This window comes from Oncorhynchus clarkii, chromosome 26 (genome assembly GCF_045791955.1).
Source record: "Oncorhynchus clarkii lewisi isolate Uvic-CL-2024 chromosome 26, UVic_Ocla_1.0, whole genome shotgun sequence".
Classification (NCBI taxonomy): Eukaryota; Metazoa; Chordata; class Actinopteri; order Salmoniformes; family Salmonidae; genus Oncorhynchus; species Oncorhynchus clarkii.
Window position 1 is genome coordinate 42,563,051 of NC_092172.1, and position 25,870 is coordinate 42,588,920.

A 25,870-nucleotide genomic window follows, 5' to 3' on the forward strand; every position below is an offset into this window, starting at 1 on the left:
AGAACCAACCTCCACTAAAACAACACCCCACATGGCCTGTCTTCCTGCTGCAGGAGAACCAACCTCCACTAAAACCACACCACACATGGCCTGTCTTCCTGCTGCAGGAGAACCAACCTCCACTAAAACAACACCACTCATGGCCTGTCTTCCTGCTGCAGGAGAACCAACCTCCACTAAAACAACACCTGTCTTCCTGCTGCAGGAGAACCAACCTCCACTAAAACAACACCAACACATGGCCTGTCTTCCTGCTGCAGGAGAACCAACCTCCACTAAAACAACACCAACACAGACAGAAACATTATTATTGGCTCGCTACTTCAATCATGAAACTGAGGTCACTAGAGGTCAAAAGAGCTTCATCCCTCTCGCCATCCTTCTCACACCCCTTGACCCTGGTCTCCCTCCCTCCCTCCCTCCCTCCTGTCTTTGTGTGCCGAGGTAATCTGGGGGTGTTATGTGGTTAGTGTGTGTGTGGAATGTATTGGGGCAAGGGTGCATTGTCAGACTCTGTTAGAGTGTGTACTAAACTCCTACAGCAGGGACAACACAACTGGACACCTGACCAGAGGTCTCTCTCTCTGTACCTCAGACGCTGCACAACCTGAACTCCAAGCTACCCACCAACACACAGTGGAGTAAGCTACAACTCTCAATACAATTACAAATTATCAATATTTATTGATCGGGAAGTGCTGCGCTGCGTTGGGACATAGCTGGAGAGACGGTTGATGATCGAAGGTTGGCTAGGTGGATTTCCTCTGGTTTTCACCCGTCAACGTGGACTATAGCAACAGAGACAAGATGATGATGAACCAGACCAAGGTGGTAGAAGAGGACCCCTATAACTACTATGACTACTCAGACTGGTACTCCAACAATATGGAACCCACCAGACCTCCAAAAGAGTAAGTACGGGGGTCAGTAAATAGCATACTATTTAGCCAACACTTTTGTTTATCCAAAACGACATATATTTTCGTATAGGTGGCCACAGCACAGCGGGAATCACATTTTTTTCAACCCTGATGTTGCAAGCATCATGCTCTACCAACTGAGCCACACAGGATCAGTGCAATGAATTATGGGGGGCACTGTGTCATAATGTTATGATGATTTTATTTAATCTAAGATCAAGGGTTTCTCAATCACTGACCTGCATGGGCCAAAGTATAGCTGGTTTTCAATCATTCCAGTTTTTCCATCCGTGATTAAATGATCTATTACAAATGGCATATTTTCAGTTGTTAGGTGAAACTCTTGTCAGATTTGCTACCGAGAGCACAGTCAGGCTGAACAGGAAGTCTAGGGAGTTTGTTTTTGCTCTGTCTAAATGGTTTCTGACGGTCATTGCTCAGCTTGTGTTACATGACTGTTTCAGAGTTATTCTCCCGTGTGACCCCACAGTGGATGACCAGCTTTTCCACATAGGCATCGCTTCAGTATCTGTAAGTATCGGACCTTCTGTCTATTTTCAATATTTACATCGGGTGAAAACATTTTACTTGAACCTCGAACAGGAAGTCATGTTGAGACCAAGGTCTCTTTTACTAATGAGCCATGTAATTACAGAGACAACACATCCAGTACACACTTACCAACAACAGTAGGGGTCACAGGTCAAATGAATATCAAATATGAATGTTTGGAATAAATGGAAACAGTGAATGTTTATATAGGCCATGTCCTAAAGGAGATGTTCAGTCAGTACAGATGACTGTAGGCCATGCCCTAAAGGGGATGTTCAGTCAGTACAGATGACTGTAGGCCATGTTCTAAAGGGGATGTTCAGTCAGTACAGATGACTGTAGGCCATGTCCTAAAGGAGATGTTCAGTCAGTACAGATGACTGTAGGCCATGTTCTAAAGGGGATGTTCAGTCAGTACAGATGACTGTAGGCCATGTCCTAAATGGGATGTTCAGTCAGTACAGATGACTGTAGGCCATGCCCTAAAGGGGATGTTCAGTCAGTACAGATGACTGTAGACCATGCCCTAAAGGAGATGTTCAGTCAGTACAGATGACTATAGACCATGCCCTAAAGGGGATGTTCAGTCAGTACAGATGACTGTAGGCCATGCCCTAAATGGGATGTTCAGTCAGTACAGATGACTGTAGGCCATGCCCTAAAGGAGATGTTCAGTCAGTACAGATGACTATAGACCATGCCCTAAAGGGGATGTTCAGTCAGTACAGATGACTATAGACCATGCCCTAAAGGGGATGTTCAGTCAGTACAGATGACTGTAGACCATGCCCTAAAGGGGATGTTCAGTCAGTACAGATGACTATAGACCATGCCCTAAAGGGGATGTTCAGTCAGTACAGATGACTATAGGCCATGTTCTAAAGGGGATGTTCAGTCAGTACAGATGACTGTAGACCATGTTCTAAAGGGGATGTTCAGTCAGTACAGATGACTGTAGGCCATGTTCTAAAGGGGATGTTCAGTCAGTACAGATGACTATAGACCATGTTCTAAAGGGGATGTTCAGTCAGTACAGATGACTGTAGACCATGTTCTAAAGGGGATGTTCAGTCAGTACAGATGACTATAGGCCATGCCCTAAAGGGGATGTTCAGTCAGTACAGATGACTGTAGGCCATGTTCTAAAGGGGATGTTCAGTCAGTACAGATGACTGTCGACCATGCCCTAAAGGGGATGTTCAGTCAGTACAGATGACTGTAGGCCATGTTCTAAAGGGGATGTTCAGTCAGTACATTGGTGCTACTCTCTATGACCTCAGAAAGCCATCTCCCTCAACATCATCAGTGATATATGTCATCGTTAGGCCTTGTCCAATTTGTCGGTAGAGGGCTCGCTCGACTTTTCTGAGGAGAACAATGGCATGAATTATAATTGAACTGACACACCGTAGGACTTTGGGATTCTGCCAAATAGAGCACACTCAGAGCACTATGTAGGGACAACCTGGACTCAGGGGTACACGTAACATAGTAAATGTAAACCCGTGACACTCTAATGAGTGTGATATGTTAAGTTTGGTATGGTATGTATTCATGTGTGGCTGTCCATCATCCATTTTGTATGATATGTTCCTGAATTACAATTCATATGATATGTTACAAATTCCAATTTGTTTTGGCTAACGCTAGCTAGGTGGATAATTGGGGGAAGGGAAGGGTTAGCTAACATGCTATATAGTCGCAAAGTAGCTAAAAAGTAGTTAGTAGTTCCAATGTTGTTAATTAGATAAAAATGCTAAAGTTGTCTGTGAGGAAATTCAAACACGCAATATTTTGGTTGCTAGATATCCGTGTTCAAATCAAATCAAATTAAAATCACATCAAATGTTATTGGTCACATACACATGGTTAGTAGATATTATTGGTTATCAGATGTTATTGGTCACATACACATGGTTAGCAGATGTTATTGGTCACATACACATGGTTAGCAGATGTTATTGGTTATCAGATGTTATTGGTCACATACACATGGTTAGTAGATGTTATTGGTTATCAGATGTTATTGGTCACATACACATGGTTAGCAGATGTTATTGGTTATCAGATGTTATTGGTCACATACACATGGTTAGCAGATGTTATTGGTCACATACACATGGTTAGCAGATGTTATTGGTTATCAGATGTTATTGGTCACATACACATGGTTAGTAGATGTTATTGGTTATCAGATGTTATTGGTCACATACACATGGTTAGCAGATGTTATTGGTCACATGCACATGGTTATCAGATGTTATTGGTCACATACACATGGTTAGTAGATGTTATTGGTCACATACGCATGGTTAGTAGATGTTATTGGTCACATACACATGGTTAGTAGATGTTATTGGTCACATACACATGGTTAGCAGATGTTATTGGTCACATACACATGGTTAGCAGATGTTAATGGTTATCAGATGTTATTGGTCCATTCACATGGTTAGCAGATGTTAATGGTTATCAGATGTTATTGGTCACATACACATGGTTAGCAGATGTTATTGGTCACATACACATGGTTAGCAGATGTTATTGGTCACATACACATGGTTAGTAGATGTTATTGGTCACATACACATGGTTAGCAGATGTTAATGGTTATCAGATGTTATTGGTCCATACACATGGTTAGCAGATGTTATTGGTCACATACACATGGTTAGCAGATGTTAATGTGAGTGTAGCGAAACTACCTAATACACACAAATCTAAAGGGGTGAATGAGAATAAGTACATATCAGTATATGGATGAGTGATGGCCGAGTGGCATAGGCAAGGTGCAGTAGATGGTATAAAATACAGTATATACTGTACAGGTGATGTGAGTAATGTAAGATATGTAAACATTATTTAAAGTGGCATTGTTTAAAGTGACTAGTGATCCATTTATTAAGGTGGCCAGTGATTGGGTCTCAGTGTAGGCAGCAGCCTCTCTGAGTTACTGATGGCTATTTCACAGTCTGATGGCCTTGAGATAGAAGCTGTTTTTCAGTCTCTCGGTCCCAGCTTTGATGCATCTGTACTGACCTCGCCTTCTGGATGATAGCGGGGTGAACAGGCAGTGGCTCGGGGGGTTATGGTCCTTGATGATCTTTATGGCCTTCCTGTGACATCGGGTGGTGTAGGTGTCCTGGAGGGCAGGTAGTTTGCCCCCGGTGATGCGTTGTGCAGACCGCACCACCCTCTGGAGAGCCTTGTGGTTGAGGGCGGTGCAGTTGCCGTAACAGGCTGTGATACAGCCTGACAGGATGCTCTCGATTGTGCGTCTGTAAAGGTTTGTCAGGGTTTTGGGTGACAGGCCAAATTTCTTCAGCCTCCTGAGGTTGAAGAGGCGCTGTTGCGCCTTCTTCACTACACTGTCTGTGTGGGTGGACCATTTCAGTTTGTCTGTGATGTGTACGCCCATGTTATACACCCACATGTTATACACGCCCATGTTATACACCCCCATGTTATACACCCCCATGTTATACACCCCCATGTTATACACGCCCATGTTATACACCCCCATGTTATACACCCCCATGTTATACACCCCATGTTATACACCCCATGTTATACACCCCATGTTATACACCCCATGTTATACACCCCCATGTTATACACCCCCATGTTATACACCCCCATGTTATACACCCCCATGTTATACACCCCATGTTATACACCCCATGTTATACACCCCCATGTTATACACCCCCATGTTATACACCCCATGTTATACACCCCATGTTATACACCCCCATGTTATACACCCCCATGTTATACACCCCATTATACACCCCCATGTTATACACCCCATGTTATACACCCCCATGTTATACACCCCCATGTTATACACCCCATGTTATACACCCCCATGTTATACACCCCCATGTTATACACCCCCATGTTATACACCCCATGTTATACACCCCATGTTATACACCCCATGTTATACACCCCATGTTATACACCCCCATGTTATACACCCCCATGTTATACACCCCCATGTTATACACCCCATGTTATACACCCCATGTTATACACCCCATGGTATACACCCCATGTTATACACCCCCATGTTATACACCCCATGTTATACACCCCATGTTATACACCCCATGTTATACACCCCATGTTATACACCCCCATGTTATACACCCCATGTTATACACCCCCATGTTATACACCCCATGTTATACATGTTATACACCCCCATGTTATACACCCCCACCCCCATGTTATACACCCCCATGTTATACACCCCATGTTATACACCCCCATGTTATACACCCCCATGTTATACACCCCATGTTATACACCCCATGTTATACACCCCATGTTATACACCCCCATGTTATACACCCCATGTTATACACCCCCATGTTATACACCCCATGTTATACACCCCCATGTTATACACCCCATGTTATACACCCCCATGTTATACACCCCATGTTATACACCCCATGTTATACACCCCATGTTATACACCCCATGTTATACACCCCCATGTTACACCCCATGTTATACACCCCCATGTTATACACCCCATGTTATACACCCCCATGTTATACACCCCCATGTTATACACCCCATGTTATACACCCCCATGTTATACACCCCATGTTATACACCCCCATGTTATACACCCCATGTTATACACCCCATGTTATACACCCCCATGTTATACACCCCATGTTATACACCCCCATGTTATACACCCCATGTTATACACCCCATGTTATACACCCCATGTTATACACCCCCATGTTATACACCCCATGTTATACACCCCCATGTTATACACCCCATGTTATACACCCCCATGTTATACACCCCCATGTTATACACCCCCATGTTATACACCCCCATGTTATACACCCCATGTTATACACCCCCATGTTATACACCCCCATGTTATACACCCCATGTTATACACCCCCATGTTATACACCCCATGTTATACACCCCCATGTTATACACCCCATGTTATACACCCCATGTTATACACCCCATGTTATACACCCCCATGTTATACACCCCATGTTATACACCCCCATGTTATACACCCCATGTTATACACCCCATGTTATACACCCCATGTTATACACCCCCATGTTATACACCCCATGTTATACACCCCCATGTTATACACCCCCATGTTATACACCCCATGTTATACACCCCCATGTTATACATGTTATACACCCCCATGTTATACACCCCCTTGTTATATACCCCATGTTATACACCCCATGTTATACACCCCATGTTATACACCCCATGTTATACACCCCCATGTTATACACCCCATGTTATACACCCCATGTTATACACCCCATGTTATACACCCCCATGTTATACACCCCCATGTTATACACCCCCATGTTATACACCCCCATGTTATACACCCCATGTTATACACCCCATGTTATACACCCCCATGTTATACACCCCCATGTTATACACCCCATGTTATACACCCCATGTTATACACCCCCATGTTATACACCCCATGTTATACACCCCATGTTATACACCCCCATGTTATACACCCCATGTTATACACCCCATGTTATACACCCCCACCCCCATGTTATACACCCCATGTTATACACCCCCATGTTATACACCCCCATGTTATACACCCCCATGTTATACACCCCCATGTTATACACCCCATGTTATACACCCCCATGTTATACACCCCCATGTTATACACCCCCATGTTATACACCCCCATGTTATACACCCCACCCCATGTTATACACCCCATGTTATACACCCCCATGTTATACACCCCCATGTTATACACCCCCATGTTATACACCCCCATGTTATACACCCCCATGTTATACACCCCCATGTTATACACCCCCATGTTATACACCCCCATGTTATACACCCCCATGTTATACACCCCCATGTTATACACCCCCATGTTATACACCCCCATGTTATACACCCCCATGTTATACACCCCCATGTTATACACCCCCATGTTATACACCCCCATTTTATACACCCCATGTTATACACCCCCATGTTATACACCCCCATGTTATACACCCCCATGTTATACACCCCCATGTTATACACCCCATGTTATACACCCCATGTTATACACCCCATGTTATACACCCCCATGTTATACACCCCATGTTATACACCCCCATGTTATACACCCCCATGTTATACACCCCCATGTTATACACCCCCATGTTATACACCCCCATGTTATACACCCCATGTTATACACCCCCATGTTATACACCCCCATGTTATACACCCCATGTTATACACCCCCATGTTATACACCCCCATGTTATACACCCCCATGTTATACACCCCCATGTTATACACCCCCATGTTATACACCCCATGTTATACACCCCCATGTTATACACCCCCATGTTATACACCCCATGTTATACACCCCATGTTATACACCCCCATGTTATACACCCCCATGTTATACACCCCCATGTTATACACCCCATGTTATACACCCCATGTTATACACCCCCATGTTATACACCCCCATGTTATACACCCCATGTTATACACCCCATGTTATACACCCCCATGTTATACACCCCCATGTTATACACCCCCATGTTATACACCCCCATGTTATACACCCCCATGTTATACACCCCCACCCCATGTTATACACCCCCATGTTATACACCCCCATGTTATACACCCCCACCCCCATGTTATACACCCCCATGTTATACACCCCCATGTTATACACCCCCATGTTATACACCCCCATGTTATACACCCCCATGTTATACACCCCCATGTTATACACCCCATGTTATACACCCCCATGTTATACACCCCCATGTTATACACCCCCATGTTATACACCCCATGTTATACACCCCCATGTTATACACCCCATGTTATACACCCCCATGTTATACACCCCCATGTTATACACCCCCATGTTATACACCCCCATGTTATACACCCCATGTTATACACCCCATGTTATACACCCCATGTTATACACCCCATGTTATACACCCCCATGTTATACACCCCATGTTATACACCCCATGTTATACACCCCCATGTTATACACCCCCATGTTATACACCCCATGTTATACACCCCCATGTTATACACCCCATGTTATACACCCCCATGTTATACACCCCATGTTATACACCCCATGTTATACACCCCATGTTATACACCCCCATGTTATACACCCCATGTTATACACCCCCATGTTATACACCCCATGTTATACACCCCATGTTATACACCCCCATGTTATACACCCCCATGTTATACACCCCATGTTATACACCCCCATGTTATACACCCCCATGTTATACACCCCCATGTTATACACCCCCATGTTATACACCCCCATGTTATACACCCCATGTTATACACCCCATGTTATACACCCCCATGTTATACACCCCATGTTATACACCCCCATGTTATACACCCCCATGTTATACACCCCACTGTTGTTCACCCCATGTTATACACCCCCATGTTATACACCCCCATGTTATACACCCCCATGTTATACACCCAAACACCCGAACCAACCACCCTTCTTTTCTTCTTGCTGCAAGCAACCTTCTGTCCTACGTAACCGTACCAAACCTAACGTATCATACTCATTTGAGTGTCCCAGGTTATTTAAAGGTTTCCTATGTTACGTCTAGTCTATGAGACCAGGCTGGAAGGGTGGGTCAGCGTCTCCACTTACCAGGGGCTCATCAAAAATAATGAGACAATGGGGAGGGAGCATTCAGAAGGTCCTTTCCTAGGAGTATCCCCCCCCCCCCATATTACTTCAGGCCCTCTGGCTTTACAACAAGGTACATTAGATGATTATTTTAGTTGTACTGTAGTTTAGGAGAGGAATTAGAGTTCCTATTGTATCACTCTATGGAATATCTTGTCTCCTAGCTCGTTGTGATGCTGATTCTAGCAGTCCTGAAGAGGAGAAAGAGTCTATGTGAGGGTTTTGCCAGTGGATCAACTGGTAACTCAAGGTAAAGTGCAGGTTCATTTACCAGACACATCAACATGAAGCAACCAGGAACTCTTGTCAATATGTGACAACCCACTGGGCAAATACTGGTTAAAAATCAGCGTTTGTTTCCATGTAATTTCAACACCAAAATTAAATGTGATGACATTGAATCAATGTGGAAAACTGATTGGATCTGAAAAGAGAAAGGAAACCTGAGGGAATTTCCTATTTTTTTCACCCAAAATTGAATCCTAAAATCCAATGACATGGTGACATTTGTTGTTGATTTCATGTTGAATTCATGTTAGTTGACAACTCAACCAAATGTAAATCAAAACTAGACGTTGAACTGACGTCTGTGCCCAGCGGGAAACCACACAAAACACCACTATTACAAGAACAACTCAGGCTGCCTCATCGCCATAACACACTATGAGACAATTTATAACAATGAAATAAGTTACCATTCATTTGCGGGTGTTTGCTTGGTCTTATCTCTGGTCTCTTCCCGCTGTGTGCCCCCCACCAGTCCAGTGAACTTCCTGGACCAGACGCAGCACAAAGCCCTAGCAGTAGCTGTGTTTGGGCTGGTCTTCAGCAAGCTGTCTGTATTGGTCCTGGCTCCAGATCCCCTGCCCTTCTCCAAAGACACCCCTCAGGAAATCAAAGGTGAGCAGCTGTGTCCCTGTCCCATTAAAACCTCTTGAATTTAAAGTTCTCATATTTGGTGACCCTATTTTTAAAATTATTTTTTATTAAATTCAGTCTGGTATGAAAACGGTAGCCCCTATCTGCAAAGTCTGCCGTCAGCTGAGTATCTTTGGCTATTGATCGGTGCCTTCAAATCTTTGGTGTGACTTACTACCATATATGGGCATACGAATTTAAAAGCGCAGGCAGAGCCGATGACCTCATTTTCAAGATGGCTGCCACCTACATTTCGGTTAGCGTTGTGAAGCATAAACACAATAATCAGGGAATACGTCGATAGACACCGAAAGCCGGGACTCCACAGATCATGAGGTCTTATTTGTCTGCCCGTGACCTACCGTTATCGATCACCAGCCTACTGCCATGTTATCTGATGATGTATGACTTAATGGCAACATCCAATGTCCACCGAGGGACTATATCTTTGCACATCAAAAATATGATGTTGCCTGGTTACGCGCTGTAGGCATCCGTTACACAGGGGATTGGCTACTATGGCACCTTGACAGTATCGTAGCCAATGAGATAAGCTTTCCAGAGATATGCAGTTTACCTGACTGGGACAAAGCATTGCCTAGAACCTTTTAAGATCCAACGTGCAAAAACAGTGTAATTAAAACATTCTGACACTTTGGAGAGGTTGAAAGGACACTTAAGTGTACCCTGGATACCCCATAACTGTCACGGTTTTCTGTGTGAGAAGGAGAGTCGGACCAAAATGCAGCGTGTAGATTGCGATCCATGTTTAATAAACAAACGTAAAACACGAATCGATACAAACACTACAAAACCAAGAACGTAACGAAAACCGAAACAGCCCTATCTGGTGAAAACACAGAGACAGGAACAATCACCCACCAACACACAGTGAAACCCAGGCTACCTAAATATGGTTCCCAATCAGAGACAATGACTAACACCTGCCTCTGATTGAGAACCATATCAGGCCAGACATAGAAATAGACAAACTAGACAATGAAACATAGAATGCCCACTCAGCTCACACCCTGACCAACCAAAACATAGAAATATACAAAGTAAACTATGGTCAGGGTGTGACAATAACACCACCACAATGTTGGAGTGAGGTTGAAAGGACAATTAAATGTACCCTGGATACCCCATAACACCACCACAATGTTAGAGTGAGGTTGAAAGGACACTTAAATGTACCCTGGATACCCCATAACACCACCACAATGCTGGAGTGAGGTTGATATGGAAGAAACTGTGTTTTTATACTAAACAAATATCATTTAAGGATTGCAAATATGTAATAGCACCGGAATGATCTAATTTACAGACATATGTCACTTTGGAGAGGTTTAGGGACACTTGGAAACGTCCCGTGACCACACCTGACACCACTTACTAAAAACACCTACCCATTTCTAGTTGTTAGATCTATCAATTCCATCCCCCCCCCCCCCCCTGATGTTGTTCACATGTTGTGGAAGCCGTCTGATGTGTTTCCAGCTCTGGTCATCAATAATTCACTTCTAGCTTGTCAATGAACGATGACTTTCAAAAACCCCACAAAAAAACGGGTTTTGTGTGTTCTCGATCATGTGTATTCTGAACTATGTAACTCCTATATATCTTCTGATATTTTCCTCATAATCACCCAGATGTCTTCTTTCCAAAGATACCACGTTCTAGCATGTCAGAATCATGTAATTACAGATGAATAGCAGTTACTTTTGGGTCTATTTTGGAGGAACTCTACAGGTTTTAAACAGACTGTCTTTATAGGCCTTTCATTTCTCTATGTACACTGTTGCCCTACACACACACACACTCACACACACCGTCACTCCAACACACACACACACACACACACACACACACACACACACACACACACACACACACACACACACACACACACACACACACACACACACACACACTCACTCACACACACCGTCACTCCAACACACACACACACACACACACACACACACACTCACACTCACACACACCGTCACTCCAACACACACACACACACACACACACACACACACACACACACACACACACACACTCACACACACCGTCACTCCAACACACACACACACACACACACACACTCACACACACCGTCACTCCAACACACACACACACACACACACACACACACACACACACACACACACACACACACACACACACACACACACACACACACACACACACACACACACACCGTCACTCCAACACACACACACACACACACACACACACACACACACACACACACACACACACACACACACACACACACACACACACACACACACACACACACACACACTGTCACTCCAACACACTCACAAACACTCACTCCATCATCTGCTCACTCACACATAACATGCACATACATTGATACTGACTCTACACACGTACACACCCACTCACATACAAGCTGCTGATACTTAAAAAATAATAATCTTATCCTGTTGCCTAGTTAGCTTACTCCTGTACCAGTCATAAGTTTGGACACACCTTCTCATTCAAGGTTTTTCTTTATGTTTACTATTTTCTACATTGTAGAATAATAGTGAAGACATGACAACTATGAAATAACACATATGGAATCATGTAGTAACCAACAAAAAGTGTTGAATCAAAATATATTTTATATTGATTCTTCAAAGTAGCCACCCTCTACCTTGATGACAGCTTTGCACACTCTTGTCATTCTCTCAACCAGCTTGATGAGGAATACTTTTCCCAACAGTCTTGAAGGAGTTCCCACATATGCTGAGCACTTGTTGGCTGCTTTTCCTTCACTCTGCGATCCAACTGTGGAACAGTGTAAACACATTGAAGGATGAACTGGTGTGATACTAAATACATACTGTGTGTGTTCCTACTCCTTCCAGAGTACATGAAGATCATCGCCATATTCTACTGGCCTGCCCTGTACTACCCACTCCTGGCCTGTGGTACGCTCCACAGTAAACTGGGCTATGTGCAGGGGAGTCTATTCTCCTGGACCCACTTTGCTGTCCTCGTCTGGCAGAAGATTGACTGTCCCAAAACACCAGAGGTAAAATCATCTGATATATAAAGTGGGAGAAAAAAAAGGGGGGCACATCTTTTTTGTTGTTGTTGTTGTTATTGTTGTTGTTGTTGTTGTGTCATATTTAACAGAGTTCATATCTCCAGCTGAAACGTATTCTATAATACAGTATCTTAAAACCATAACAAACTGGTAAAAAATAAATCAGTATGTTTTGTATCAATATGTTTCTCTTGTCTCCACAGCTGTATAAGTACTATTCCCTGCTGGCCAGTCTCCCACAGATCGGCTGTCTGGGATTCCTCTGTATCAAGTACCCACTACTGTTTCTCAAAGGTGCTAAGGCTAATGGTTCTGAGGTGAGGGAAGCCTGCTCTTTGACCAAGGAGTGTATAGTCATGAACCTGCCAGCCGCTGTAGTCTCTCTTTAAGGTTTTGATGAGAACGATGTCAACGTGTCATGATCCTTTAGGTTGTCAAAACGCTGGGGTTATTGTCCTGTCTGTGTTTAGGTTGTCAAAACGCTGGGGTTATTGTCCTGTCTGTGTTTAGGTTGTCAAAACGCTGGGGTTAGTGAACTGCCTGTATTTAGGTTGTCAAAACGCTGGGGTTATTGAACTGCCTGTATTTAGGTTGTCAAAACGCTGGGGTTATTGTCCTGTCTGTGATTAGGTTGTCAAAACGCTGGGGTTATTGAACTGTCTGTGATTAGGTTGTCAAAACGCTGGGGTTATTGTCCTGTCTGTGATTAGGTTGTCAAAACGCTGGGGTTATTGTCCTGTCTGTGATTAGGTTGTCAAAACGCTGGGGTTATTGAACTGCTAGTCTAATATCTGGATGAGAACTGCCTGTATTTAGGTTGTCAAAACGTTATTGTCCTGCTCGTGATGCTTATGGAATATCTACAGTATGTAAAAACTAAACATAGCTCCTCAAGAGACTTTTAAAGTTATGAAACTACATTAACCACGTAACTTGTAACCAAAGGTGTGATTACGTAAACAGCTTGGATGGGATTGATTTAGTGTAAAATATCCCCTGCACAGATTATGACCCAGGAATGTTATTTCTCTCAAGGTTTACACAATGCAGTGTTTATTTCACTGTAATCCGTGGATTGTCTCGCTGTAAACTGTCGGTGACAGTGAGATCATGTGAGGTCGTTAATCCGTCTGTGTTGTGATCACAGCTACAGTTCTAGCGACCTCACACATTATTTTAATGTGAATTTTCTGCATCCACATGATTGATTCTATACAGTGTTGCAGGTGGTCAGTGTTGTCAGATCATACATCCCATAATGTTTATGTATTAATTAAACAGTTTGATTCTGATACTCTTTGGCTTCAGGACCTGGAGAGCAGCTACTACACAGACTACGTGAAATTAATTCTAAAGAAGAAAAAGTCAAACATCAGGTGGGGTTTATGAGAAAAACAGGATATTAAAACTGAATGACCAGACTGTTTTATTATGAGAGAAACAAGATACTAAACTGAATGACCAGACTGTTTTATTATGAGAGAAACAAGATACTAAACTGAATGACCAGACTGTTTTATTATGAGAGAAACAAGATACTAAACTGAATGACCAGACTGTGTTTTATTCTGAGAGAAACAAGATACTAAACTGAATGACCAGACTGTGTTTTATTATGAGAGGAACAAGATACTAAACTGAATGACCAGACTGTGTTTTATTATGAGAGAAACAAGATACTAAACTGAATGACCAGACTGTGTTTTATTCTGAGAGAAACAAGATACTAAACTGAATGACCAGACTGTGTTTTATTATGAGAGAAACAAGATACTAAACTGAATGACCAGACTGTGTTTTATTCTGAGAGAAACAAGATACTAAACTGAATGACCAGACTGTGTTTTATTATGAGAGAAACAAGATACTAAACTGAATGACCAGACTGTGTTTTATGATGAGAGAAACAAGATACTAAACTGAATGACCAGACTGTGTTTTATTATGAGAGAAACAAGATACTAAACTGAATGACCAGACTGTGTTTTATTCTGAGAGAAACAAGATACTAAACTGAATGACCAGACTGTGTTTTATTCTGAGAGAAACAAGATACTAAACTGAATGACCAGACTGTGTGTTATTCTGATGACCGACCAGACTGTGTTTTATTCTGAGAGAAACAAGATACTAAACTGAATGACCAGACTGTGTTTTATGATGAGAGAAACAAGATACTAAACTGAATGACCAGACTGTGTTTTATGATGAGAGAAACAAGATACTAAAACTGAATGACCAGACTGTGTTTTATGATGAGAGAAACAAGATACTAAAACTGAATGACCAGACTGTGTTTTATGATGAGAGAAACAAGATACTAAAACTGAATGACCAGACTGTGTTTTATTATGAGAGAAACAAGATACTAAACTGAATGACCAGACTGTGTTTTATGATGAGAGAAACAAGATACTAAAACTGAATGACCAGACTGTGTTTTATGATGAGAGAAACAAGATACTAAACTGACTTACCAGACTGTGTTTTATGATGAGAGAAACAAGATACTAAACTGAATGACCAGACTGTGTTTTATGATGAGAGAAACAAGATACTAAAACTGACTGACCAGACTGTGTGTTATTCTATGACATAAACTAAGTAAAGTAACTAAGTGATGATGACTGCAGTTATTGACATCATTGTGTTCTTGTTCAGTACCTCCATCAGATCAGATAAACCCAAACTGTTGGAGACAATAAAAGACACAGTCAAGTCCTACATCTACACACCAGAGAAAGGTAAGTCTGGAGGGCTTTTGACAATTTGTCCGCTAATCTTTTTCTTTTAAAACATAATATTCTAACGACACCATTGTTTCACCATTATTTTTTTTTGTTGGTAGTATTCCGGTTTCCACTGAAGCTGGCGATCTCAGCATTTGTGTCGTCCATAGCAGTTTATCAGGTGAATAAATCCTGCAGTTAATTAGGAATCCGTCACGTTTCAGCAAAACGTAACAATAAACAAAGGAACATAACAACAATCCACATCGAAGGTTGGTTGTGAACATGGCTGCTTACAGATAACTTGACAAGATGCCTGTTGTTTTAATAGAAATAACTCTTAACAGTCACGTGGTCATCCATCCCCTAGGTGGCGCTGTTGCTGGTAATACTGGTGATCCCCACCCTCCATATAGTCCGTGCTGGTATAGATGACAAGTTCCCCTTCCTTCTGGAGGGCGTTGGTATCGTCCTATCAGAGGACAGGATGGAGGTGGTCCAGATTGTTATTCACTATACCTGGTGTCTGGAAGGTGGGTGTCCGTCCTGCATTTACTGACATGAGCTGCAGCACAAGGGTGTGTTGACCCTGGCCTGTTCGTTATGTTGTGTAGTGTGTTACCTGTGTGTGTTGACGTTATGTTGTGTAGTGTGTTACCTGTGTGGGTTGATCCTGGCCTGTTCGTTATGTTGTGTAGTGTGTTACCTGTGTGTGTTGATCCTGGCCTGTTCGTTATGTTGTGTAGTGTGTTACCTGTGTGTGTTGACCTGTTATGTTGTGTAGTGTGTTACCTGTGTGTGTTGACGTTATGTTGTGTAGTGTGTTACCTGTGTGGGTTGACGTTATGTTGTGTAGTGTGTTACCTGTGTGTGTTGACGTTATGTTGTGTAGTGTGTTACCTGTGTGGGTTGATCCTGGCCTGTTCGTTATGTTGTGTAGTGTGTTACCTGTGTGTGTTGACGTTATGTTGTGTAGTGTGTTACCTGTGTGTGTTGACGTTATGTTGTGTAGTGTGTTACCTGTGTGTGTTGACGTTATGTTGTGTAGTGTGTTACCTGTGTGTGTTGACGTTATGTTGTGTAGTGTGTTACCTGTGTGTGTTGACGTTATGTTGTGTAGTGTGTTACCTGTGTGTGTTGACGTTATGTTGTGTAGTGTGTTACCTGTGTGTGTTGACGTTATGTTGTGTAGTGTGTTACCTGTGTGTGTTGATGTTGTGTAGTGTGTTACCTGTGTGGGTTGACGTTATGTTGTGTAGTGTGTTACCTGTGTGTGTTGACGTTATGTTGTGTAGTGTGTTACCTGTGTGGGTTGACGTTATGTTGTGTAGTGTGTTACCTGTGTGGGTTGACGTTATGTTGTGTAGTGTGTTACCTGTGTGTGTTGACGTTATGTTGTGTAGTGTGTTACCTGTGTGTGTTGACGTTATGTTGTGTAGTGTGTTACCTGTGTGTGTTGACGTTATGTTGTGTAGTGTGTTACCTGTGTGTGTTGACGTTATGTTGTGTAGTGTGTTACCTGTGTGTGTTGACGTTATGTTGTGTAGTGTGTTACCTGTGTGTGTTGACGTTATGTTGTGTAGTGTGTTACCTGTGTGGGTTGACGTTATGTTGTGTAGTGTGTTACCTGTGTGGGTTGACGTTATGTTGTGTAGTGTGTTACCTGTGTGTGTTGACGTTATGTTGTGTAGTGTGTTACCTGTGTGTGTTGACGTTATGTTGTGTAGTGTGTTACCTGTGTGTGTTGACGTTATGTTGTGTAGTGTGTTACCTGTGTGTGTTGACGTTATGTTGTGTAGTGTGTTACCTGTGTGTGTTGACGTTATGTTGTGTAGTGTGTTACCTGTGTGGGTTGACGTTATGTTGTGTAGTGTGTTACCTGTGTGTGTTGACGTTATGTTGTGTAGTGTGTTACCTGTGTGTGTTGACGTTATGTTGTGTAGTGTGTTACCTGTGTGGGTTGACGTTATGTTGTGTAGTGTGTTACCTGTGTGTGTTGACGTTATGTTGTGTAGTGTGTTACCTGTGTGGGTTGACGTTATGTTGTGTAGTGTGTTACCTGTGTGTGTTGACGTTATGTTGTGTAGTGTGTTACCTGTGTGGGTTGACGTTATGTTGTGTAGTGTGTTACCTGTGTGTGTTGACGTTATGTTGTGTAGTGTGTTACCTGTGTGGGTTGACGTTATGTTGTGTAGTGTGTTACCTGTGTGTGTTGATCCTGGCCTGTTCGTTATGTTGTGTAGTGTGTTACCTGTGTGGGTTGACGTTATGTTGTGTAGTGTGTTACCTGTGTGGGTTGACGTTATGTTGTGTAGTGTGTTACCTGTGTGTGTTGATCCTGGCCTGTTCGTTATGTTGTGTAGTGTGTTACCTGTGTGGGTTGACGTTATGTTGTGTAGTGTGTTACCTGTGTGGGTTGATCCTGGCCTGTTCGTTATGTTGTGTAGTGTGTTACCTGTGTGGGTTGACGTTATGTTGTGTAGTGTGTTACCTGTGTGGGTTGATCCTGGCCTGTTCGTTATGTTGTGTAGTGTGTTACCTGTGTGGGTTGACGTTATGTTGTGTAGTGTGTTACCTGTGTGGGTTGACGTTATGTTGTGTAGTGTGTTACCTGTGTGTGTTGACGTTATGTTGTGTAGTGTGTTACCTGTGTGTGTTGACGTTATGTTGTGTAGTGTGTTACCTGTGTGGGTTGACGTTATGTTGTGTAGTGTGTTACCTGTGTGGGTTGACGTTATGTTGTGTAGTGTGTTACCTGTGTGTGTTGACGTTATGTTGTGTAGTGTGTTACCTGTGTGTGTTGACGTTATGTTGTGTAGTGTGTTACCTGTGTGGGTTGACGTTATGTTGTGTAGTGTGTTACCTGTGTGTGTTGACGTTATGTTGTGTAGTGTGTTACCTGTGTGTGTTGACGTTATGTTGTGTAGTGTGTTACCTGTGTGTGTTGACGTTATGTTGTGTAGTGTGTTACCTGTGTGTGTTGACGTTATGTTGTGTAGTGTGTTACCTGTGTGTGTTGACGTTATGTTGTGTATTGTGTTACCTGTGTGGGTTGACGTTATGTTGTGTAGTGTGTTACCTGTGTGTGTTGACGTTATGTTGTGTAGTGTGTTACCTGTGTGTGTTGACGTTATGTTGTGTAGTGTGTTACCTGTGTGTGTTGACGTTATGTTGTGTAGTGTGTTACCTGTGTGTGTTGACGTTATGTTGTGTAGTGTGTTACCTGTGTGTGTTGACGTTATGTTGTGTAGTGTGTTACCTGTTTGGGTTGATCCTGGCCTGTTCGTTATGTTGTGTAGTGTGTTACCTGTGTGTGTTGACGTTATGTTGTGTAGTGTGTTACCTGTGTGTGTTGACGTTATGTTGTGTATTGTGTTACCTGTGTGGGTTGACGTTATGTTGTGTAGTGTGTTACCTGTGTGTGTTGACGTTATGTTGTGTAGTGTGTTACCTGTGTGTGTTGACGTTATGTTGTGTAGTGTGTTACCTGTGTGTGTTGACGTTATGTTGTGTAGTGTGTTACCTGTGTGTGTTGATCCTGGCCTGTTCGTTATGTTGTGTAGTGTGTTACCTGTGTGTGTTGATCCTGGCCTGTTCGTTATGTTGTGTAGTGTGTTACCTGTGTGGGTTGATCCTGGCCTGTTCGTTATGTTGTGTAGTGTGTTACCTGTGTGGGTTGACGTTATGTTGTGTAGTGTGTTACCTGTGTGGGTTGATCCTGGCCTGTTCGTTATGTTGTGTAGTGTGTTACCTGTGTGGGTTGAACCTGGCCTGTTCGTTATGTTGTGTAGTGTGTTACCTGTGTGGGTTGATCCTGTTCTGTTCGTTATGTTGTGTAGTGTGTTACCTGTGTGTGTTGACGTTATGTTGTGTAGTGTGTTACCTGTGTGTGTTGACGTTATGTTGTGTAGTGTGTTACCTGTGTGGGTTGACGTTATGTTGTGTAGTGTGTTACCTGTGTGTGTTGACGTTATGTTGTGTAGTGTGTTACCTGTGTGTGTTGACGTTATGTTGTGTAGTGTGTTACCTGTGTGTGTTGACGTTATGTTGTGTAGTGTGTTACCTGTGTGGGTTGAACCTGGCCTGTTCGTTATGTTGTGTAGTGTGTTACCTGTGTGGGTTGATCCTGGCCTGTTTGTTATGTTGTGTAGTGTGTTACCTGTGTGGGTTGAACCTGGCCTGTTCGTTATGTTGTGTATTGTGTTACCTGTGTGGGTTGACGTTATGTTGTGTAGTGTGTTACCTGTGTGGGTTGATCCTGGCCTGTTCGTTATGTTGTGTAGTGTGTTACCTGTGTGGGTTGAACCTGGCCTGTTCGTTATGTTGTGTAGTGTGTTACCTGTGTGGGTTGATCCTGTTCTGTTCGTTATGTTGTGTAGTGTGTTACCTGTGTGGGTTGAACCTGGCCTGTTCGTTATGTTGTGTAGTGTGTTACCTGTGTGGGTTGACGTTATGTTGTGTAGTGTGTTACCTGTGTGGGTTGATCCTGGCCTGTTCGTTATGTTGTGTAGTGTGTTACCTGTGTGGGTTGAACCTGGCCTGTTCGTTATGTTGTGTAGTGTGTTACCTGTGTGGGTTGATCCTGTTCTGTTCGTTATGTTGTGTAGTGTGTTACCTGTGTGGGTTGACCATGGCCTGTTTGTTATGTTTTGTAGTGTGTTACCTGTGTGGGTTGACCCTGGCCTGTATGCTCACCCTGATCATGCTCATGAGGTCCATGATCCTTCACAGGTAAATACCTTTGATCAGCCAACACAGTAACACAGTAACACACTAACACAGTATCACACTAACACAGTATCACACTAACACAGTAACACAGTATCACACTAACACACTAACACACTAACACAGTAACACACTAACACACTAACACAGTAACACACTAACACAGTATCACACTAACACAGTAACACAGTATCACACTAACACAGTATCACACTAACACAGTAACACACTAACACACTAACACACTAACACACTAACACAGTAACTATATCAGTGCAGCAAACATTGTGTTCTTTTGTACGTTCAAGAAACATTTGGAAAATACCAAATAACTGATATTTTCAAGTGTGTTCCTTTCATAATCCTTTCAGTAATTCTACGTCTTCATGTTTCTACCATCAGATGGAACCTCCAGGGCTTGTACAGAGGAGATATTTACAACGTGTATAATTGCCAGAAGAGCATCCGTCCGTCTCAGACAGGCCTGGTGTGTTGGATGGGTTTCATTGGCTATCAGGCTGCTGTCATCTCTTTAGGTAGGCTGACCTGACACGGTGGTTTTAATTCCTAATTAAAGGATTATCCATTTACCATTTTATCATATAGTTCTTCAGTGAATACTTGGTCATTTCTGTGTGCCACCAACCTCAATGCCTTTTAAAACTTACTTTTAAAAATGAATTTTATGAATTTTATATTCTTATTCTAAATTCCTCTCTTACTATTTAATATTATTTTGTCAGGAATGGTCCTCCAGACTTTGGTCTTCTTCATCTGTTTTGTGTGGTTGGTGTTCCTCATCATCATCCCCATCTTGTATGGCCAGAACCTTATACTCTTCCAGGTCGCTGCCAAGGCCTGGTGAGTGCATCTTTAAATTGGAACTAAATTTGTTCCTGTGTGCTTATATGGAATCATACTCTTATATGGAATCATACTCTTATATGGAATCATACTCTCATATGGAATCATACTCTCATATGGAATCATACTCTCATATGGAATCATACTCTCATATGGAATCATACTCTCATATGGAATCATACTCTCATATGGAAATACTCTCATATGGAATCATACTCTCATATGGAATCATACTTTTATATGGAATCATACTCTTATATGGAATCATACTCTTATATGGAATCATACTCTCGCCACGAAGCCTTTATCTGATTTTCAAGCACCATCTTACAGAAACAATTTTGACCAGCTAGCTCATCACCACAATACACTTTGAACTGATTGAGATACTCATCAGTTGATAAAAGCCTATTACTTTCATATTGTGTGGATTATTTTCATATTGTGTGGATTATTTTCATATTGTGTGGATTATTTTCATATTGTGTGGATTATTTTCATATTGTGTGGATTATTTTCCCGTTGTGGTATCTGATCTCACCAGGCCTGTGTGGGTGACGTTGATACTGACTATTACTCTACAACACGTCACAGCCAGGTTTGCTTTTATCAAAAAGGATGCTGGGACAAGAGACTTGAACAACAGGTACTAAGATTCTAGAACTCTATAAATCTGTTCACACTGTTATGCTTTATCTTGGCCAGGTCGCAGTTGGTACTAAGATTCTAGAACTCTATAAATCTGTTCACACTGCTATGCTTTATCTTGGCCAGGTCGCAGTTGGTACTAAGATTCTAGAACTCTATAAATCTGTTCACACTGCTATGCTTTATCTTGGCCAGGTCGCAGTTGGTACTAAGATTCTAGAACTCTATAAATGATTTACTTTATTTATTTGTTTATTTCTAACTTTTTTTCTCAGAACTAGTGACATCATAGATTTCACCACGGTTTCCAAAATCGGTCCTCGTGACCACAAGTTTTTTTTGCCCCAGCACAACACAGCTGATTCAAATAATCAAGCGTTGATCATTTGAATCAGCTGTGTAGTGTTAGGGCAAAAACCAAAAGGTGCACCCCTTGGGGTCCCGCGGACCGATTTTATGGAAATGTTGGATTACACACTTCTTGAGTTGAAAGAGGGGTTTCTTTTGTTTTTGGTAAATTTCATGTTAACACGAAAAATGACACATTCAAATTAGTTTTTTTTTTCAAGGGGGACATGCCCCCGGACCCCCTGTACTTTCTTAGCACCATTGATCCATTCAAAGTAGAACTAACTAGATGTTTTATTGGCTGTGTTGTTCCAGAGGCAGTCTGTTCCTGCTTACCTACCTGCTCTTCCTGATCAATATCGTGGTGGGGTTGATAGCAGCCATCTGGAGGATGGTCATCACTGCCCTCTATAACATCATCCACCTGGGGCGCATGGACATCAGCCTCCTCAACCGCGCTGCTGAATCCTACGACCCGGGTACGTCAACATACAGTTCAGGGAATTCTATAGGAACTTTTTTTGTTGTTGAAAGGCCTGCCACTGGTACATTTGTTACAGAACGGATATTGTCTAGGGGTCCTAGTTACATCGTCTGTAACCTGAATGAATGTGTGCGTTTCTGTGAGAAATAAAGGGTTTGAGGAACCGTGTTGGCTGGACATGTGCCTAAGGGAGACAGCAACCTTACTTTGGTCCAGTGCCAGCCAGCTCTGTCTCTCTTGACCTCTTGGTTGGCCAGTCCAAGCAGATTATTTTGTTCAGATGGTGGCGATACATAAATATGTTAAAAAAATGTAAAAATACCAAAGGCATGCCCAAACTCAAGACTTCAAAAAACAAACGAAAGGTGTCATGGCCCACCAAAACAAAACCAGCAGCCTCACGGTTTGCCAGCCGGGACGCTGACTGACCATCACCCTAATTAAAGTATTCTCATGTATTGGTGACCGTTCATTAGCAATCATCTAACAATAACCCACGTAATTGAAAAACATTTCTGAAATATGTCCCTGATGCTATGAAACACACAGGTGAACAGGTTAAACCTAACACATTGGTTTATGAATATGGCTCTCGATATGTCTGAATCCCTGACCTCTGACCTTCATACAGCTTATTGTTACTACACCCACTACCTGAAGGTAGAGGTCAGCCAATCCCACCCTGTGATGAAGGCCTTCTGTGGGCTGGCGCTGCAGGCTGCCTCGGCTGGAGGTGCTGGGCAGAAGATGCGAGATGCTGAGGAAGGTTGTTATAGACATAACACACTCATACACGGATTTGCACAAAAGGGGTGTGGCCTTTTCGGTCCCTCGCAGACACTTCCCAGACATGACATTGACTGAACCTACTACTACTACTACACAATGTGGAATTTATATCACCAAATAATTCCATCCATCCAGTGTCAGTCTCTTGCTCTGCCCTGACAGCCTGCTCCTCCTCCTCATTCTCCTTTCAGGGATCCAGCTGGTGAATCAGGAGAAGAGACCAGACAAGGTGGTTAACAGCAGGAGGGTGCGGGCACGCTGGCAGTTACTCTACACGCTGGTCAACAACCCGTCTCTACTGGGGTCCAGAAAACACTACCAGCTGCAGGTCGGTCGCCAAAATAGAGAGTAGAAAAGCAGGCCAGCAATCTGTGTTGTGTGTGTGTGTGTGTGTGTGTGTCTGTGTGTGTGTGTCTGTGTGTGTGTGTGTGTGTGTGTGTGTGTGTGTGTGTGTGTGTGTGTGTGTGTGTGTGTGTGTGTGTGTGACAACTTCCTGTACTCTACAAGACAAACATATTTTTTCTTCTCCAGCCCTCTGACAGCTTCGTGAACGGAACGAACCGTAGCGCCGCGGCAGGAAGCAAGAAAGACGCCAGCAGCAAACCCACCGCTGCTGAGGCAGGCGCTGCCACACCCTCAGGCGCTGCCACACCCTCAGGCGCTGCCACCGACGCCGCTGCTAACTGAGACCATGACACACGGTCATGACTGATGTCATGTGGTTTATGGGGTACGGACACCCTGCTGCTCTCTATAGAACCCAATGTTCCAACTGCTTGGTCTTCAGGGTAGCAGTTGACTGTAAGAGGCCTGTAATTTCTGTGGGTTGCAGTCAAGTGCCTTGGCTTGTTCAGCTCCACATGAAGTGAATCTCTATGTGTGTTGCTTTCTGTGTCATATTGTTGTCTGCAATGTCGATTTTAAAATTTGCTGGTCTATTATTTAGTTTTGGTAAAGGTCGTTATGGTGAAATAGTACAACATCTTAACGGTTGTATGTGTTTGATTATGATGCACAGAACACATCCTGTTTTAGCATCCAATATCCACCCCTTCCTTTAATGTGCTGCCCTTCATCAGTTGTTTCGGTAAGTTTTCAGAGGTTGAGATATTTGCTTTCAAAATATATTTAAGAACAATGATACATTTATTTTTTGTGTAAATTCATGTAACTGACATCACAATCCAGAGTGAAAAAAAATCAACAGTTTTTCTCCCAGGTGGGAGAATGTGATTAAGACTCGTATTTTGAAAGAGAGACTTATTTTCAAACGAATAAAACAGTTTTAAAGTAAATACAGGGGAACAACAAACGTGTAAGCATGTTTTCAAGAACCACGATGACTGCGTACGGAAAACCCATTTTTACAGAAGCCAATATTCAGACAGTTCATTCGTAGTACAACAACACCTATTTTTGGCATCTCACTATAGATCGAATAACATGCCATGTTCGGAAGCTGCAAATCAATAACGACCAAGCATTCCTTGTCAATACTTTATTACTTCAGGCACATATAGCAGAGGATGAACACTGAGGCAATGTACACATCTGAAACACGTACATTTAACCATACGCTATCAAAATGTAACACTTATCTTACTGTCAAAATGTAAGAGTTGAGCAACAGTGGGGGTTTTAATGGATATGAGATAGAGACACGTGGATCATGTATGTTATTGACTCATTACCGGGTTAAAGGTTACTGTAAAATGTAAGAGTTGAGCAACAGTGGGGGTTTTAATGGATATGAGATAGAGACACGTGGATCATGTATGTTATTGACTCATTACCGGGTTAAAGGTCACTGTAAAATGACGTACAACAATAGCTTGTGACACACAGCTTAATAAGGGTTTTGTTGGCAACAGTGAAGTGGACGTTCACTCTAGATTCAAAAACAAAACATAGTGTGCAAAGCTGTCCTCAAGGCAAAGGGGGAGGGGCTACTTAGAAGAATCTAAAATCTAAAATATATTTTAAATTGTTTAACACTTTTTTTTTGGTTACTACATGATTCCATAT

The 25,870-nt window shown here is 42.6% G+C and overlaps 1 protein-coding gene across 1 annotated transcript; it reads left to right on the top strand.

Annotated features, from left to right (window-relative positions):
• Positions 1-521: 521 nt before the first annotated feature.
• LOC139384748 (receptor for retinol uptake stra6-like) lies at positions 522-25,554 on the top strand. The gene is made up of 18 exons (XM_071129616.1): positions 522-911; positions 1,385-1,451; positions 9,411-9,496; positions 10,007-10,146; positions 13,074-13,240; positions 13,459-13,572; positions 14,564-14,631; positions 15,917-15,999; positions 16,104-16,165; positions 16,355-16,517; positions 20,640-20,715; positions 21,115-21,248; positions 21,456-21,573; positions 22,121-22,222; positions 22,888-23,051; positions 23,688-23,822; positions 24,037-24,173; positions 24,377-25,554. The coding sequence occupies exons 1-18, from the start codon at positions 808-810 to the stop codon at positions 24,530-24,532; spliced, it is 2,076 nt and encodes a 691-aa protein (XP_070985717.1). The 5' UTR covers positions 522-807; the 3' UTR covers positions 24,533-25,554.
• The last annotated feature ends 316 nt before the right edge of the window (positions 25,555-25,870 follow it).

Coding starts and splice junctions, on each gene's coding strand:
- LOC139384748 (XM_071129616.1), top strand. CDS start 808: ATGATGATGAACCAGACCAAGGTGGTAGAAGAGGACCCCTATAACTAC. Junction 13,241..13,458: donor ACTGTCCCAAAACACCAGAG/GTAAAATCATCT, acceptor TTGTCTCCACAG/CTGTATAAGTACTATTCCCT. Junction 20,716..21,114: donor AGGTCCATGATCCTTCACAG/GTAAATACCTTT, acceptor TTCTACCATCAG/ATGGAACCTCCAGGGCTTGT.